Below are 20,102 nucleotides of genomic sequence, written 5' to 3'. Positions count from 1 at the left end.
GGTCCTTTTCCCTTTTTTAATGATCTCTTTGGGATACGGACCTAGTAGTAGTATTGCTGGGTCAAAGGGTATGCACAGTTTTATAACCCTTTGGGCATAGTTCCAAATTGCTCTCCAGAATGGTTGAATCAGTTCACAACTGGGAGTTTTCTTGGTAAAGATACTGGAGTGGTTTGCCATTTCCTTCCCCAACTCATTTTATAGATGAGGAAACAAAGACAAACAGAGTTAAGTGACTTGCCCAGGGTCACACAGATAATAAGTATCTGAGGTCAGACACTAGCTGCTCATGACCACTTTAGGGGATTCATCATTATTCCCACCAATCTGGACCTATCTTTTCTGTTGTAATTAAGGACCCTAGAAGAAGCCCACTTGTGGTCTAGAATGTAGGGTGATAGAAGCAAAGAAGGACTGAATCTAGAATACCCAGGTATGATGATTGTGGGTACTTGTAGGGGCTCACTACTACAAACATAGAGGTCCTGGTTCCATTGCCTGTCACAGATACCCCTTCTTTAGGAATGAGGAATTGGGAATTAACTCAGTCCAAGTTAGACAGCTTTCAGATGGATCTGAAATAAATCTTTGTCACCATTAATTTTCCAGTTCTGTGCATGCTTTGTATAAACTCAGGAATAGCAGCAGCCTCAATCCTGTACCAACACAAACACCTGTGAACAGCCTCCCTTATGTCTGTAAGGTGGGGCAATAGGGACTTTGGCACAGGGTGCCAGCCTCTGGAGGAGTCTGCTTCTTCCTTGTCTGTCCTGGTGCTTTGACAGCCTCTTCTAGTTTGCGTCCTTCAGAAGCTGGACCTGGCTCCCTCACCTCCCTCCCTGTCCTCGTACTGATCGCTTCTGGGGTGATACATTAGTTCCCTTCCCACTTCAAATACCGTGGTGGAGATGCTGAGGGAATTAACTTCCACATCATTCATCTGTTCCCTATGTCCTGGAGAGCCCCAGCTGCTGTGGGCATCACCCTACCTTTACCTTTTTACTGCCTTTAAAACTCCCTTAGTGTCCTACTCTCTCTCCTTCAACATATAATAGTATAGGCAGAGTCTTGAATCTTAGTTCAACTGGTGGAACCAGAGATTAGCTATGTATTATTTTTTTGGTAGAAACCAATGGAACAAATAAACCCTGTACTAAGGGCAAGGTTATAACTGGTTTACATTTCTGTGGAGCTGAGGATGTCAATAGGATCTGTAGTCTGAGGTCCCATCTCACTTTGGGGAGACTTCTGACTCAAACCTGTATCAGCAAAGAAAGGTGATAATTTTTTAGTTCTGTGGGTTTTTTTAAGTGCAGGAATTCTTATCTTAGGGTCTGGAAACTTAGTTTTCAAACTATCTTGATAATTGTATTTCAATACAATTGATTTATTAATCCTATGTATTTCATTTTATCTACTTAAAAACATTATCCCAAAAAGGGGTCCATAGGTTTCACCAGGCCACCAGACAGGTCCATAACACAAAAAAATGCTTAAGGAAAATGCTTTGTAATACATTTCGTAGACAACCTATTAAAAAGGTATTTCAAGCTTTCTAATAAATCAGATAGGAATGAGATAGATCATCTTGTTTTAGAGATGTCCAACCTATTGTTCTATCCTTGGAGATGTGCTTAAAGATTTGAGGTCAGTATCAGTATCAGGCCTTTTGGCTTGAGGTCATTGCTATCACCCTTTCTCCTAATGTGTATATGAACTTTCACACAAAGAAAAGCTAACAACTCCTAAGTATGATTTTTTTTTCCCTTTTAGAAACAAGTTACAACTACAAGTGGAGTTTGATAAGCCACCCCATGGACTATCAAGGTGAAATCGAACAAAAATATATGCAAACTCTTAACCTTTCTCAGGTAAATAGGATGTGGCCAAATCATGTTCTACTCTTAGTCCTAGATTTCTGCTAACATTGTCTGGACTCTTTAGTCTTTTGGAACTCTAACTGTTGTAGATTTTTATTATTTTTTAATTTAATTTTTATTTTTTAACATTCATTTAAAAAATTTTTGAGTTCCAAATTCTTTCCCTTCCTCCAGCCCCTCCCATTGAGAAGGCAAGCTATAAGATACCCATTATACATGTGAAGTTATGCAAAACATATTTTCCTATTAGGGATGTTGCCAAAAAAAAAGCAAGAAAAATAAAGTTTAAAAATGCTTTACTCTGTATTCCAGTTCATCAGGTCTCACTCTGAACGTGGATAGCATTGTTGTAGATTAAAAAAAATTAATTGTTCCTGATTTCCTTCAGTATTGCTATTCTCATGCAGGAAATCCTGTTCCTTGAGTTGACTTTAGCTGTTGTTTGGTTGTGTCTGACTCGTGATCCCATTTGGGATTTTCTTGGCAAAGGTATTTTCTCCATTGTGCTACCTCACTGCCCCTGACTCTTGGTAGCCTAAATCTAATTGTGACCTCATTGAAGTCAGGTTACAGAGCACTTATAACCATTGTCTACTTTCTAGCTATTCCCTTGTGGGTTGAGTTAAATAGAATCTGGAACCTGTTGTCACCCACTCTCCATAAGGCTCATTTCTTGAGTTTGCCAAGACATTACAATTCATTAATCCCATTATATGGGATTATTATATCCCATTATATGGGGCAGGTAGGCAGTGCAGTGAGTATGTCAGGGCTGCAGTCAGAAAGACTCCTTGAGTTCAAATTTGTGCTCAGACATTTACTAGCTATGTGACCCTGTGCAAGTTACTTAAGCTTGTTTGCCTCAGTTTCCTCATTTGTAAAATGAGCTGGAGAAGGAAATGGCAAACCGCTCCCATATCTTTTCCAAGAAAACCCCAAATGTGGTCTTGAAGACTCAGGCACAACTAAAACAACTGAACAATAAATCCAAGTATGTAACAAATATTATTCTATAATGCATGTAAATACCAAACAGAAGGAAGATTATGGAAGTGGGCATCAACTGCTCCCACCAACTGGGAGTCATTTAATTTTTAAATTCTGTAATAAATGATTATGAATTAAGTTGCTTTTACACTCTTTCTTTGCCACTACTTCTCTATCTGTGTTATCTTTCCCTAGGATGTAAACTCCTTGAGGTCAGAGAAAGCTTCATTTTTTTTTTTGTATTTGTACCTCCGGTCCTTAGCATAGTGCCTGATGTATAGTAAATATGCTATAAGTGCTCTTTTGTTTATTCCTTCATTCATCTCTTATGACAGTAGCTCATCTGAACACTGCAGATTCTTCTTTACTTGTTTAAATGCCTTAGACCTCTGTTGAATTTTTTTAAGGACTTATGGGACGTTCTGTTTCCTTTAGGGCTCTGGTGAGTTTCTGGGCCTGAATTAAAGATTTTTTCAGTGAATCCTTTTTCATGTTCCATCTTTGAGAAGGTGGTTAAGGCATTTGAGTCATGCCTTCAGGTAGATGAGATTTATGACTTTTCAAGACATGTTTGTTTGTGTAACTAGGGATTTTTCTGTGTGTTACAGTTGTCTGTAGGTTTCTATTCCTTCAAAGTGACTGTTTCTGGTGAAAATGCTTTTGGAGAAGGATTTGTAAATGTTACTGTTAAACCAGGTAAGTCATTTTAAGAAAATCTGGGTTAGTGGTCCATTTGGTGAGGCTTCTTAATTGGTTGAAGCTCATCAGTCGTCTCCATGATCATCTCATCAATCATCTCCAGTAATATATTCATTTATCTTTCTTGTGGAGTTTGTTCTTTGGTCCTAAAACAGTGTAACAAAAATGTGTTTTTTCTTGATTCTCTCTAGCTTCTGCTGTTTTGCTGGCACTTGGGTAATATTTATACCAATTGACCATCTGAACTTTAGATTGAACCAAATATCAAGTATCTTTGCCTCCTATTTCTTACACGGATTTTCTCCCCCTTTCCCACTAACCTTATCTCAATTCCTTATTATTTATCTATTTTTCCCCTGTATAGTGACTTTTAAAGCTACTTTCAGATGAGCAGTTGGGAGATGAGAGGAAATTTTTATAGAGTTTTCAAACCTGCCGCAATCTATCCTTACCTGTCTCCTCCACCTTATAGCCTTCGCACGTAGTATTTCATTTATTTATTTATTTTATTTTGAAAAATAAATATAATACAAAATAAATAGATATTTATTTATTTCATAAATGAAATAATAATAATAGCTAGAACTTATAAAGTGATTTATGATTATCTCATTTGATCTTCATAACAACCCAGCAAAATAGGTGCTATTATTGCCCCTTCCCATTTTACATATGAGGAAACTGAGACTGGGAGAGGTTAAGTGACTTGCCCAGAGTCACTCAGAGAGTAAATGTCTGAAGGAGGATTTGAACCCATGACTTCTTTTTGAATCCAAGCCTAGCACTTAATCCACTGTGCCACATAGCTGCTTTAAAAAGGCATGTTGAAGTCTATACTTTTAGAATGTCCCTGAACAAAAATAACTATTGTATGAAGATTTTCTTTCGACTGCCTGTGACACAGGGGACCTAGCCAGGTAACTCTTGAACTTGACCTAGAACCCAAGACCCCTGATTTCTTATTGTAGCACCAAGCATGATCATGTTCAGTGCCTAAGCTCTTGGACATCAGAACACTTTGGCCAGGTTGGCTTGGGAAGAAAAGGGAGACTCTAGAAAGGGCTTCTGAACTTCATAAAGAGACCTGAAGTATTCAGCTAGATCCTCCTCATGTGGGACTTACTAGGCAAGCATCATCTCTACTAGGTTAGAAAGAGAAAATGGAACACTGGTTTTTTGTGGTAATCTATGTTATACGCACACCTGGCACTTAATTTGGTTTCCTTTTTTCTTTTCTCGGTCACAAAGCGGTGAGAACCAATCAGTCCCCGGTAGCAGTAGTTTCTCCCCAAGTACAAGAGCTCTCCCTGCCCACCACTTCGACCTTCATTGATGGCAGTCGTATGTATTGATTGGGTCATCTTTTAGTTTTGAACACTCTGAATGATAGAATTATTGTATGTGGGTCATTCCTTAAACACAATAGTCCTTCAGTGCTAATTTAATGGATCTTCAGAGAGTGACACATTTTCCACTGGAGCATGGGATTTAGAGCTGGAAGAAAATTGGGCTTTTCTCTTTCAATTTTATCTTATATGTTTCCCCTGTTTTGTTTGGGGCTTAGTTTTACTCCATTTAAATAATTTTTATTAATCCACCAGGAAATTTTGGTTCAAATCTTTATTTTGGAGGTAAAAGAATTCTAAGTAAAATTACCTTTCCCAGTGTTTTTCTGTGTAACTGTTGGAGAATGAATTATGAGAAATTTTAGCAGTTATTGTTCAGTAGAAAATAAGTTCCTTGAGGGCAAGGAATCTTTTATTTTTCTTTTTTTGCTCCCCATTATCCAACACAGTGTGTCTATCAGCATAGTAAGCACTTAATAGATTGAACTGAATGACGTTCAACATTAATTTTTGTGGTTTAGTCTTTTCATGCTGTGTGTGTTCAGATTATATCCCAAGCATTGGAGTAAGGCCAAAGGGGGCTTCAAGGAGGCTGAGCAGACAAACGAGGATCAGTTGAGCCTGTGCTGTCTCCATGGTTTCATTAAACAAGCTTAGGTTACAGTCTGTGTTAGCATTTTATGTCTATTTGATCAAAAAGCTTTTGCCTAGCTGGTAAGTTTAATGAGGCATAGTTTCCTTGATTTGTTTGGAGAAGACTATTCCCCATTAAACCATCTAGCAGGATGAATGTACAATTTGGCCATTAATGCTTTCATATATTTTGAAATATATTTATTATATATAAATTTATAAATATTATATGTTTATTACATATAAATATATTTATATATAAAGATTCACATATTTACATATATGAAAATATATTTCATATATTTTGAAAACAATAGAAGCCAAATGTATAGGGGCCAGGCAATTTAATTTGAATACAGTATGGGTGTTGACAAGTCTTCTTTTTCTTTAGCAGTATAAAAACAAGGTCTGTATTGATTAAGAATATCAATTCCTGAGAATATATAAATGAGAAAAATGGCACTCGATGTTTGTCATTGGAACTTGTAGTAGAATAGCATTTGAGACTGGAACGGATCTAGTCCAGCTTCCTCACTTTGCAAAAGTGGAAACTGAGGCCCGGAGAGGTTTTAAATTTTTTCAAGGCTACATAGGTTGTGAATGTCAGAACTAAGATGTGAACCAAGGTAAAAACAATTAACATTTACAGTACTTTAAGTTTACAAAATGCTTTACACGTGCTTTGTAATTTGGTCCTCACAACGATCATTTTATTATCCCCATTTTATAGATGAGGACACTGAAGCAGACAGAGGTTAAGTGATTTGGCCAGGATCATAAAGCAAGTGGCTGAATCAGAATTTGAACTAAGGACTTCCTGACTCCAGGCCCCACACTCTACACACTGTGCCGGGTTTAGTGCTCTTGACATTATGCTGTACTGGAGCTGAATAGACCTTAAAAATAATCCAAGTGCAGCAATATAATTTTTTCAATGAGAAAATCAGGGCCCTGATAGCACACCTTGCTTAAAGACAGAAAGGTTTGTTCTAGAGCTGGAACTAAAACCAAGTGTTCTCCTAGTCCAGTGTTCCATTTGATTAACAGAATGAAACAAAAAAACAACCCTGCAGGAAAGCTAGGGCAAAGACTACTGGCTGTGTGGATGGGGTGAGGACAAAGAGTTAGCACTTTGCATTTCCTCTACTCTAGTGCCTCCTAGGATCAGGAGCTAACAGGGATCTCAGAAGTCACCTAGTCTAATGTTGTTATTTTACAGATGAGAAAACTGAGGCCCAAAGAGTTTAATCAATTTGCCAAGGTTACACTAGTTGTAAGTAGCAGCATCAGGATTGGAACCCAGATGCTCTAACTCTAAATCCAACAACTTTTCCACTTTACTCTATTGCCTCTTATATATCATGGAGTGGACATTGGAGTCTTTGAAGGCTTCTTGAAGCAGAAGTTCTCATAAGCTCTGAAAGTACAGAGCTGGTAAAATTCCCATCTTCCAAGGGTCAGACATGGATGGATGAGACTGTGATGAGGCTCATTACCAGAATATTGGTCACCGGGCAATGAATTATTTCTTCTGCCACAGCAGCAAATGAAGACCATCTGCTAAAGTGTTGAGGGTTTTCATCCATAGGTTTTCATCATGGAGAGAGTCCCCTTACTCCAAAGAAATATTAGATCATTGAGTTGATGTATTCCATATTTATTACATGTTCTGGTAATTTTATATCCTCAAATGAAGAAATGTATGCCTATGTAATAATAACTAACATTTATAAGCACTTTAAGGTTTGAAAAATACTTTACACATGTAAAGTAATTTGACCCTCATTTGACCCTCACAATAGCCTGTGAGTTTTTTTTTTTAATGATTCCCGTTTTACAGATGAGGAAACAGTGGTGGTAAGAAGTTGGATGATTTTCCCAGGATTGCATAGTTAATAAGTATCTGAATGAAGATTTGAACTCAAAATTTCCTGACTTCAAGGACAACATTCTATCTACTCTGCCATGTAGCTGCCCCAACATGTATATACCAAAAGCACTTGGAAAGATGAATTGGGAAAAACCTGATCTTGTCTTAATTATGGGAGTATAAGAGGTAGCTCTGAAAAGGACCTCAGAGACTATCTAGGCCAACTGTATCACTTTACAGATGAAGAAACTGAGGCCTTGAGAGATTAAATGTTTTTTTGGTAGGTCACAATGTTGTTGAATGGCAGAGACTGGATTTTAACTGGGGCATTCTGACTAAATACTACCTGCCTCTTCAATTGTTTCTTTTCATGTTAGTTCTGATTTTCGAAAAATCTTTTATATAGAAAGTACAGATGATGCTAAAATCGTGAGCTACCACTGGGAGGAAATTAAAGGGCCCCTAAGAGAACAGAAGGCATCAGCTGACTCCCCAGTCTTGCATTTATCTAATCTTGTTCCTGGGAATTATACTTTCAGGTATGTGGGCTGCCTTTCTTAGCTTTTTCTTTACAGTTCTCTTATTTTGATTATTAGTTGACCTTTGGTCAGATTGTCTTGTATAGCCTAATTCTCCTTCCCAAAGTCAACTATGACAAGATATTTTACTTCTTTTGGTTTTCTTTTAAGGTTATGGAAGATCTCTAGTGGTTTTGCGTAGGAAGCTATGCTTGAAACTTTTTAGATATCCCCACCACCATTACCAACCACCATCACAATCATTATCAATTCATATTCATCAAATGTCCATTCGTTAAGGGGCAAAAAATTGAGAATACAGTGTTGTGTTGGTTTTATTCTGTCAGATTCAGTGAAACAAAGTAAGTTCTTTAGAGCCAGAGTAAAGCAGTTATATTGATTTATGAGGTAGCATAAAAAATTTATCTGTCTTCTTGACCTGTGCACTCTTGCAGAGAGGTTCTTGAGACTGTTTTGATTTACTTAAGAGTTGGTTTAAGTTGAATTGTAAAGTTCTAGTTTAAGAAACTTAATTTTATTGTAAGGAAAAAGGGGTAGTGTATGATTTAATGAATCATTCAAGTTGCCCCACCGTACTTGAAGTAGGTAATAAAATGATAAAATAAAACAAAACTCCAATATGTTAATGAGGTAAGAATACAACTCAGTTGAACCAAATCAAATACAGGCTTTAGGCTAAGTAGAAAAGTCCTAGAAAGCCTGGAATAAAGAAAGGGTTTCTAGAAGGTGTGTTCAGATTGGCTGAAGAGATCTGGTCAAATGCTATGGGTCTATAAAATAAATTGAACTTCCATAAAAACATAAGAAACTCAAAAGCATGAATTAACAAACACAAAAAAGCAGCAGCAGTAACTTAAAGCCTCACAAGAAGTTAGGGATATTAGAGGGTTCAGCCTCAATCAGGGCTAGATAATAGAGATATTGTGAATATTTTCTCGGAATCAATGAATCTCAAAGGGTAAAGGGACTTCGGAAGTCACCTAGTTCAATCCTGTACAAGATTCAAGCCTGCATCTCTAAGTAGTTACCTAGAGTCTGCTTAGAGACCTCTGGTGAGGGGAAATCCACTATTTCCCAGATATAGATTGGATTTGATGACTCCTTGATCCTTTCCTATGAAAATTATGACTCTTGATGACTTCCTGCTTCAGGAATCATTAAGTATCCAAGTATCTCACTCTTCAGCTAGTAAGAGTGCCAAGAACTTGATGTAGCCTGCCTTGAGTCAAGTCAACCAGAACCTGCAATGTGACAGGCACTGTACTAAGCACTGAGAATATAAAGGCAAAAACAGCCCCTGTATTCAGGGGCTTCACATTCTAAGGGAGGAGATAGCATGCAAACAATGATGTAAAAATAACATATACAATGGATAAAATGGAGAAGTTAATATATGGACCCTTGTTAACCCCTTCCTTCCTTTTGTTTTGGCTCTGTTAGAATGTAAGCTCCTTGAGGGGAGAGATTTTCAGTTTTCTTTGTCCCTTTATATTTGTATTTGGGGTCATAGATCTAGTGATGGAAGGGATCTTAAAGACCATTTCATCTGGCATCTTTATTCTACAGATGGAAGAACTGAGGCCCAGAGAGGTGAAGTGACTTGCTCAGTGTCACAAAGGTCATAAGGGACAGAGTTGGAATGGTTGTCTCAAAGAGAGTGCATCTTTTTAAGTGATTATTGTATCCTAAGCCCTATGTTAAATGCTGAGGAAATAAATGTAAAAGCAAAAATAGTGTCTACAGAGTCCTTTGAAACAGGAAAGCTGGATGATGCCATCAGGGATTACAACTTTCATAGGGAGGGGTCAAGGTTTTATGCTGGTACTTGTGACTGATTTCTTATCTCTGATGTTATGTTACACACAGGAAGATACTAGAGCTTGGGGATGAGAATGGGGTTGGGAGGAAAAGGATCAGGGGAGGAAGGGATTCCTCTGTATTGTAAAAGCACAAAGCAAGGAAGATTGCAGTAATTTCTAGAAAAAGGAAAAAGCAAAGGCAGAGGAACTCAGGCCCTCCCCCAATAAAGATATTATGTATGTACATATATGTTACATGGTATATAACATATACATATAAAATATATATGTCTGTATGTCCATACATATATACATACATAGAATTATATATATAGTTGTATATATTATACATAAAAATATAATTGTATATCAAGATCATAGAATACTATAATATTATTATATATGAAGACTATAAAGTAAACTGGAAAAATTTATGACTGTGATAGTAATTATATATTTATATGTATTATAATATGTAACATATATGTAAAGTAGATATATATATAAATGATATAGTAATATATTTATATGAATTACAATCATATGTACAATGATAATATGGTTGGTTGGTTCTCGAAGAGGATTAAAATGACATCACCACAATAAAGTGAAGTTTCACTGTGTCTGACTATGGCTGATCAGACCAATATGAGCTCAGAATGCTCTACCACAGGTTGGGCACGGATAGTCTGTGTGAATATTTGAGGTGGATACTCCAAATCTGCACATCCTACATTTCCTTTGTGCTATCTCAATTCTGCTTTGCTCATAGAGCACAGCATTCTTTCTGATGTGGGCATGCCATGCTGAGTGGTCCTGTGCCAGTGTCTCCCATGTTGCACAGTCAAATCCAAAGTTCTTGAGAGAGACCTTGAGAGCTTCCTTGTATTATTTCTTCTGGACACCATGTGATTGACTGCCCCATGAGAGAGTTCTCCATAAACATTTTACATTTGAACAATGTGGCCAGCCCATCAGAGTTATGCTCTCTGAAGCATAGTTTGAATGCTTGGCAGTTCAGCTCGAGCAAGGACTTCAGTGTCTGGTACCTTGTCCTGCCAGGTGATCCTCAGAATCTTCCTGAGATAGTTCAAATGGAAGCGATTCAGTTTCCTGGCATGGTGCTGGTAGACTGTCTATGTTTCACAAGCATTTAACAATGAGGTCAGCACAATGGCTCTGTAGACCTTCAGTCTGGTAGTCAGTCTAATACCTCTTCTCTCCCAAACTGTTCTTCTGAGCCTCCCAAACACTGAGCTAGCTCTGGCAATGCATGCATCAACCTCATTGTCAGTGTGTACATCCCTTCACTTCCAAGGTAAGTAAACTTATCCACCACATTCAAAATTTCTCCATTTGTTGTAATTGGTGGTTCCATGTATGGATGGTGTGGTGGTGACTGGAGCACCTGTGTCTTCTTGGTGTTAATTATTAGACCAAAATTAGCACAGGCAGCAGAGAATTTATCCGTACTTTGTTGCATTTCATCTTCAGAGGCTGCATTGAGTGTACAATCATCTGGTAAACAGAAAATTATGCAACAACACTCCTTCCATTTTGGTCTTGGCTTGTAGCCTTTTCAAATTGAAAACTTACTATCAGTTTGGTAGTTGACCTTGATACTGTGTTCATCCTCATTGAAAGCATTTGACAACAGGGCTGCAAACATCATGCTAAAAATCATGGGATCAAGCACGCAACCCTGTTTCACTCCATTGGTGACTGGGAAGGCACAAGAGCATTGTCCACCATCCAGAACTCAGGCAAACATGACATCATGAAATTGATGTACGATATTGATGAGCTTCTCTGGGCAACCAAATTTTGAGGTAGTTTTCCGTAAGCCCTCACATCTAACAGTGTCAAAGGCCTTGATCAGAGCTATAAACATTGTGTACAGACCTCTTCTGCTCCTGGCATTTCTCCCGGAGTTGTTGGGCAGCAAACACCACATTGACTGTTCCTTAGCCCTTTCAGAAGCCATGCTGACTTTCAGGTATATGACCATCTTCCAGGTGAAGGATCAGCCTATTAAGGAGGCTCTCGCAAGAATTTTGCCAGCAATGACTAAGAGAGATCCCCCTGTGATTGTCGCAGGACAATCTATTCCCTTTACCCTTATAGAGATGGACAATGGAGGCATCCTTGAACTCCTGGGGGATAACCTTCTCTTGCCTTATAACCTGGAAAATTTCATTCAGCTTTTGTGTGAGCAATGGTCCCCCTACCTTGTAAATCTCAGATGGAATAGAATCAGCACCAGGTGCTTTGCCACATGAAAGGATAATAATATGTGTGCATATGAGTATATATTGTATAAATGCATGTAAATATGTATTACTATCACAGTCATTTAAATTTTTCCATTTTACTTTCCAGTCTTCATACTTAATTGTATTATAGAATGCTAATTGTATTGTAATATTCTATGACATTGATATACCAATTATTCAGCCATTTCCCCCAAGTTTGACTCTGATGATTGTTTCAGTTTTTCTCAATTATAAGTGATGCTACTATCAAAAAACTTTTAATAACTAATTGTCATTTTTAATATGGAGGGGATATATTTCCAATATAATTATTGGGTCAAAGGCAATGAATTTTTTTTGTAGGGTTTATATCATATAACTAGATTGTTTTCTCAAAAGATTCTACCAATTTGTAGTTCCATCTTTGGTATACAAGTGTGCTTGCTTCTGCATAAGTCTGTCAACATTCATATTCTATTTTTTGCATAATCACATAATGATTATGTCCAATTTAAAAGGTATGAGGGGATAATTCAGAGTTTTCCAGGTTTGCATTTCTTTGGTTGTTAGTGAGGTTGAACATTTTTTTCCAGTGATAGTTTACCTTCAGCAAATCAAGAAGTCAACAACCATTTAACAGGCATCTAACATGTGCTAAGCACTTTGCTAAGCATGGGGAATACAAAGAAAGGAAAAAGACATCTCAAGGAGTTCACAGTCTAATGGGAGAGACCACATGCAAAAAAAATATGTTCAGATAAGATACTGACAGGATAAATTGGAGAAGATCAACAGAAGGAGGCACTGGCATTGAGAAAGGCTTCTTGTAGCAGGTGGGGTTTTAGGCAGGGTCTTGAAGGAAGCAGTGAAGTTAATAGAGGAGGACCTGAGAAGGTAGAGAATTCCAGGCATGGGAGACAGAGAAAATGCCTGGGGCCAGGAGATGGATTATTTTGTGAGATGAACAGCAAGGAAGCCAATGTTAACAGGACCAAAGAATATGTGGGGTAGAGGAAGGGATAAGAAGACTGGAAAGGATGCCAGGTTATAAAGATTTTGAACATTAAACAGAAAATTTAATATTTGGTCCTGAAGATGATAGGGAGTTCAATATAGCGGGGTGATATGGTCAGTTCTACAGTTTAGGAAGATCAGCTTGACAGCAAAGTGAACGGATTGGAATGGGGAGACACCTGAGGTAGGGAGACCAACCGGAAGATTATTGCAATAGTCAGAGCATGAAGTGATTAGGGCATGGCACAGGGCAGCGGTGAGAATGGGAGCATATGAGACATGTTAAAGATATTGCCAAAGACAGGATTTGACAACAGATTTTGTATGAGCAATGAGAGAGAGACATAGGAATCCAGGATGACACCAAAGTTGTGAACCAAGGTATGTGGGAGAAAGGTACAAAATTACAAGTTGTTGCTTTTGTTTGGATATTTCATTTATTCATTCACTTAAGCTCCTTGAGAGTTAGAAATGTTTGATTCTTTGCTCACATCCCCAACACTCACCACAGTATCTGACACATAGTAGGCACTTAATAAATGCTTATTAATTGATCCAAAATGTTTATTAATGATGTACCATTGTGCACATTGCCTTGGAGATAACAATGATGGAAAACAAGTATTATGGTTAAACATAATGAAGGTAGAAGAAAGTGATAAGAACAAAGGAGAGATATGGAAAAATACTGTGGAAATTTTAAGTAGAGAAAAATCAAGTTCACTGGGGAGATGTTTCATGAAGGGTATTGGCACTTGAACTTTTTCTTAAAGACATAGAAAGCTTTTAACAGGTAGAAATGAAGGAGTGGGGGAACTCGAATGCTAAGTTTAAGAAAAAGTAATGGTTGACTATAAAATAGAGTATTAAAAGGGAAGTAGTGTTAAATAAATATGGAAAAAATGGTTTGAAATAACATTGTCAAAGCCTTTAAATGACACGTTAAGGAGTTTATATTTTATCTTGTAGACAAGATGCTGAGGGGTTTTGAGTGGAGAAGTGACAGATTTCTGCATTGGGAAGATTGTGGGGCAACTGTGACAGTTGTATGAAGGATGGACTGGAGAGGGGAGAGAGCAGAGCCAATAACTCCCATGATATATGTGTGTGTGTCTGTCTTTCTATATTATATGTCTCTCAATCTATACTTTCTACACAAAAGCATAGGGGAGAGAGTTGTAGCAGGTCTGAATTAGAGTGGTGGAGGTGTTAGAAAGGAGGAGAGGATAGTTATGAGGGTGATTTTGCCAGTAGAATTGACATAAATGTGGAGAGACTCAGAGATAGAGACAGAGACAGAAAGGAGGAAGGAAGAAGGGAGGGAGGGAGAGAAGTGCAAAATGACTTCAAGGTTTGGAGTCTTAAGGCCTGTAACAATAGTGGTATCCTCAACGAAAATAGGAAAATTGGAAACAGAAGCTGCTTTTGCAGAGAAGAGGATTGAATAGACATGACTTTCTAAAAATTCCACAGTGAAAAGCAGTTCAGAGTTAATGTAGAAGACAATAGGTTGGAGTGGGAGGTTGTAGGGTCATTGGAAAGGGGTATTTTGGTTTGTTTGTTTAGACTAGGCAAGACCATAGTATTTGTAGATAATGGAAAGGAATTATTAGACCAAAAATTTAAATGTGAAATGGGTCTGAAAGGCTAAGTATACCATTTTACAGATAAAGAACTGAGGCCTAAAAATCCAAACCCTAACCCTGAGTTATACCCAACAGCCATCTTCTTAACTTCTCTTTGTCTGTTGCTGAAAAAAATTTGAGTAAGTAATAAAAAGCAGTCTGTGCCTTTTCTTTGGCTGTCCCCAATGCATGAAATGTTTTCCTTCCTGCTCTCCAATTCCTGGTTTCCCTGACTTTCTTCAAGACTCAACTCAAGTCTCACCTTCTGCAAAAGGCCTTTCCCAGCCCTTCTTCCCCACCTCCCCTCGCTGCCCAGTTAACATCTTCCCTCTGAGGTTATCCCCCAGTTACACTACACTGGCTGCTCCTTCTCACTCTTCTTTATTGGATCTTCATCCATATGTCACCATCATTGTGGGTGTTCCCTAAGACTTTTTCCTGGACCCTCTTCTCTTTTCCCTCTGTGCTATATCTCACTTAGTTTCAGTGTTGCAGTTTTGTGATGTGTTGTGATGGAACTGTCTCAAAGAATTCAGAGTCAGACCACCTCTAATCCAGATTTAGGCATTTATTGAGATCAATGCCTCCCATGAAGCAGGCTATGTTCCAAAAGGAATCAGCAACTTCAGAGAAAGCAGGATGGGTTTTTATTGGGTAAAGATGCAATTACATAACAAATTATGAATATTATAAAGTCAGGAGGAGTTTGTTAAGGGAATAGGTAATAGGGGAGGGGTCCCAGCCATAGTAAAACTGTGTGTACCATTACAATGCATATAGAAAAACCATTGGGGGCATATGTATGTATGATAATGATATTATAGCAAGCCTCTCTATGGCATAAGTTCCCTCTAGGTCAGTTCTTTACTATTAGCTGCACAGGTACCTACTTAGGAAAAGTCCCTTCTATTGTTTTGGGGTCCACATCCTGCTTGGGCATCCTGATGTTGCTGCTTTCTGATTGACCAAGTATTGTGGTCCTGTCTGAGACTAGATGGATGTGGTTGTGGTTGAGGGCATGGACACACCTGCTGTTTCTGTGGGAAATATAAGGAATGGGTCTAGGGGCAGTGGCTAGCCAGAGGCAGTGACTGGGATCCCATTACATGAAAATGCCTGCTGTTCTGTGAGATATATGAGTTCCCGGACACACCTTTTCTGGTGAGCCATGATGCATATATAAAGAAGTTAGGATATTGAGTGTGTGTGTCGTGGGGGGGAGGGGGAGGGTGTATGAGTGATTGGTAGGTGCAGTGGGCCTGCTGTTCAGTGGGGCCTATAAGTAAGTTAAAATATTGGGGATGGGGGCAGCTTTATTAGGATTCCATCAGCAGCAGCTCCCATGAGTTCAATTATTATCTTTATGTAGAGGATTTTCAGATCTATCCCTACTTTTTTCCTTTTTCTAATCCTACATACTGCCTATTAGACATCTTGAATTGGGTATCATATAAACACATCAAATGCAGAATAGAATTTATTACCATTTTTGTTGGTTAGTCATGTCTGACTCTTTGTGATCCCATTTGGGGTTATCTTAGCAAAGTTACTGGAATGCTTTGCCATTTCCTTTTCCAGCTCATTTTGCAGATGAGGAAACTGAGGCAAACAGGAATAAGTGACCAGCCCAGGGTTACAAAGCTACCAAGTGTCTGAGGCCAGGTTTGAACTCAGGAAAATGAGTCTTCTGAACTCTAGGCCTGGCAATCTATCCACTGCACTACCTATCTACCCCCTGCCCCAAAACTTTTCTTCTGAATTTCCTTATTACTCCCTAGGAGTAGTACCACTAAGTTCACATTCTCAATGTCATTCTTGACTCCTTGCTCTCATTCACTCCATTTATCCTATCGAGTGCTAGTTCTTGTTTCTACCTTCATAACTTCTCCTCACTCCCATAGCCATCATCCTAGTTCAAGCTTTCATCATCTCTTACCTGAATATTACAATAGCCTTCTAATTGGTCTGCATGGTTTGAGTCTGGGCTTACTCCAATCCATCTCCCTCACAGTTGCCTGAGTGATTTTTCTAAAGTGTAAATCTGACCTCACCATGTCTCTCACTGCTCATTGAGATCCAGCGACATCCTTTTACTCCTAGGACCAAATATAAAGTCCTCTGTTGGCATTAACCTGCCTCTTTTCTACGTTTCTAATCATCTCACATTTTATTTCTTTCCACATACTCCATAATCTTGCTACGCTAACTTTTGTGATGGTGCCCCAGCTCTCAAGTCTGTGCCTTTATACTGGCTGTCTCCATTTCTGGAATGCTCTGATGGGACCCCTCACTTCTGATTTAGTTTCTCTAGCTTCCTTCCAGACCCAGCTCAACTCCCATTTTCTATAGAAGATCTTTCCCAGTCTCCCTAGCTTGCTAAAGCCACCCCCTGTAAGATCTATTTCCATCTATCCTGTATATATCTGGTAAGTATGTTTCTTTTGGTATCGTCTATTAAAGCGTCAACTTCCTGAGGGCAGGAATTGTTTTTACCTCTCTTTGTATACCCCAATGATTAAAGCAGTGCCTGGTACGTAGTAGGTGCTTAATAAATTACTCTTGACTGCTTATTAAGTGACTTACCCCAAATCCCTAATGTAGCAGATATGAGAGGCAGGATTTGAAACTGGGTATTCTGATTTCAAATCCAGTGTTCTTTCAGCTGCATTGCACCAAGAAAGAAAGAATGCTTACTGGGGCAAGCTCCATGGAAGGTAGGGGAAGGCTTGGCATCCAAGACGTAAGTGAAGGAGCAAGCCTTGGCAAAGAGGAGGGCAACCTTGTCTTTTGACACTAGAGCAAAAGGAGAGAAGATGGGCAGAAACACAGAGCACTTTTGAGGTGTGGAATATGGAGGATGAGGTAGCTGATATGATGTCAGATGTCTAGTGAGAAGGTAAGGATCTATTTGAGGAAAGACAAGTAGCTGTGTGGCTTATGATAGGGAATCAAAGATAACCAAAAGGATTGCTGTGCAACAGTTAAGGGTCAGTATATTTGTCGTTTCATAATTCCATCATTGTGTAGCTTGGTAGTAGACATGGAGAAAGCATATGGTAAAGACCACCCAAGATTGTGACTTTGGGATGGAAACAGTGGTATGCGAGACAAGAAGGTACTCAAAGGTGGAGGATGATGCTTTATTGAAAGGGTAACTACAGGGTCAAAAAAGTGAAGCCAGAATAAGGACAATGAGTTGGGGAAAGAGGGAGGAACAGAATGAACACAGTGTAACCATAAAAATAAAGAATGGGTTTAGGAGTAGTTAGGTAGTGGGAGAGGTGAAAGGCAGGAGATTGTGCTCAAAGAGAAGAATTTCATAGTTGAGGATGTTGGAGGTGGAACAATTTTGGTTGACCCTGAAATCTCAAGTGTGAACACCCTTATGAGGGGCCAAGGAAGAGTGGAAATATACAAGTCCTGGGAGTTAAGGGGATTGATGAACTGGGAGATCAGTGTTAGGTTCATCGATATGTTCATCTTGGATTATGGCAGGGGTTGTGGCAGAAAAGACTATTACAATTTATTTATCCATTAGGGATTGCCCTTGAATATTTTTATCTGTCCTTAAATATTTATGATATTTAGCTTTTATGTTTATATATGCTATGGATATTTTCTTCATTGATTTCTTTTCATTTTCTTTTTTCCTTTTTGGTTTAGAGCTCATCATGCAGCTGACTGGGGATCTTTGCCTTCATTTAGGATATTTAAAATTTTGGTTTTTGGTTGATACATTATTTGAATTATACTTGGTCTTTGAAAAATATTCTTTTGATGATATATGAAACTTTCAAAGTTATAAGATCAATTTGATGACTTATGCCTTTAAAACTTATGTGTATTTTGGTCCAGCTTTGTCATTTTTCCCATTTTGAGAACTATGATGATATTCTAATAGGCATATTTTTTTCTTTCTTTTTACTCAGAATTTCCTCTACTTTGTCAGTTTAAAATTTATTTATTTTATCCTTTGGGGGACTTGCATTTAGCATTTCTTTATGTTGGGATGGCTCTTGTGAGTTCTTTTCACTTGTAGAATGATACTAATTTTATTGTCTACTTTGGGAAGTTGTTTCCAATGAGTTCTTCAGATACAGTTTTTAGTGCTGTTTCTTTTTCATTTCCCTCTGAAATTCTAGTTAATTTAGGATTTGAATTTTTTTTCCCTGACTTCCAAATTTTTTACTGTATCCTACATAACCATTGTTCAGTTGTTCATTTATGTCTGACTCTTTGGACTTCCCATATGAGGTTTTCTTGGCAAAGACACTGGAATGCTTTGCCATTTCCTTTTCCAGTTCATTTTACAGGTGAGAAAACCAAGGCAAACAGAGTTAAGTGACTTGTCCAGGGTCACACAACTGAATTTAAGGCTGAATTTGAAGACCTGACTCCAGGCCCCGAGCTTTGTCCACTGAGCCACCTAGCCACCTAAAGTATAAATTTCTGTTATTTGCTACTTTTAATGATGTTTATTTTGTGCCATTTTAAATTTAATATACCTCTTTTTATGCTTAAAAACTGAATTAGTGTTCTCTTATTTCCTTCATTGCATTTGTTCTCATTTATTTTATCCTTTGGTGTTTTGGTTTTTGTTTTGTTTTTTTGCCTCAATTCTAAAAATGTTTGATCATGCATTTCTGTAGAAGTTGCATTCCTTGGATATTTTATATTGTAATATTTCTTTGCTATGTAATTTTTTTGTCATATTCATCTCTTTCTGTGGGATAACTTTAAATTATTTTTTAAAGATTCTTTTTGGATCTTGTCTTTTATGATGAAAGATTTTAAGTGATGGAGCATGACTTAAGTCCATTAAAGAATTAATTCCTGTAATTAAAAAGGTGGTCATAGGGCATTTAGTAGATCTTACTTTATTCTGGGGAGAAGTAAGGATAAATTTCAGTCATTGCTTACCCGACAAAGGAATGCCCACTTTTTTGTTGACTCTCTTGTGGGTGAGTGTATTATTTCCTCCCTGCCACCTCTTTCTACTCCTTTTCTTTTTCTTCCTCCTTCCCAGTGGTTATAGAGTCCAGTTTTTCTGTGCATTGTTCTCTGCATATAAGTGAATAAACCTTTGTAAATCTTTCTCCCTCTAAAATCCCATTTGCTCCTTTTCCATTCAGGGATGATAGTGATAGCAGTTGTGGGGACGACAGGAGATTCCTGGCTAGATACCACTACTTTAGGAGCTTCACCTTGGGCTCAAGCTGATCATGGTGGCTGTGGTCTTTAACCTGGTGGTAGGATTTGTGGCTGTAGCCTTTGGACTGGGATGTAGCATATTACAACATAGGAGTAGCCAGGCTGGAGGTGGAGAGTCTGGGGACAAGACTTAAAAACCTTGGGGTGATACGACTGGTGGCCAGTAGCTATAGTTGTTAGAATTCAAAATAAATTTCCACCTATAGGGATCAGTGCATATAACTAGGGCAGGACTACTGGGGCTTTA

The 20,102-nt window shown here is 38.2% G+C and overlaps 1 protein-coding gene across 3 annotated transcripts in view; it reads left to right on the top strand.

The window, feature by feature from the left end:
- KIAA0319 (KIAA0319 ortholog) overlaps window positions 1–20,102 on the top strand; it is a 143,186-nt gene that overhangs the window by 69,730 nt on the left and 53,354 nt on the right. For all 3 annotated transcript variants that reach the window (XM_072603969.1, XM_072603970.1, XM_072603971.1), the window contains 4 exons: window positions 1,774–1,871; window positions 3,476–3,563; window positions 4,815–4,907; window positions 7,822–7,954. In XM_072603969.1, coding sequence (XP_072460070.1) covers window positions 1,774–1,871; window positions 3,476–3,563; window positions 4,815–4,907; window positions 7,822–7,954 — 412 coding nt within the window. The remainder of the gene's footprint in view (window positions 1–1,773; window positions 1,872–3,475; window positions 3,564–4,814; window positions 4,908–7,821; window positions 7,955–20,102) is intronic.

The sequence above is a fragment of the Notamacropus eugenii genome, chromosome 4 (assembly GCF_028372415.1).
Source record: "Notamacropus eugenii isolate mMacEug1 chromosome 4, mMacEug1.pri_v2, whole genome shotgun sequence".
Taxonomy (NCBI): domain Eukaryota; kingdom Metazoa; phylum Chordata; class Mammalia; order Diprotodontia; family Macropodidae; genus Notamacropus; species Notamacropus eugenii.
Note: the sequence above shows the minus strand (reverse complement) of the source record. Positions and strands in the feature narration are given on the sequence as shown.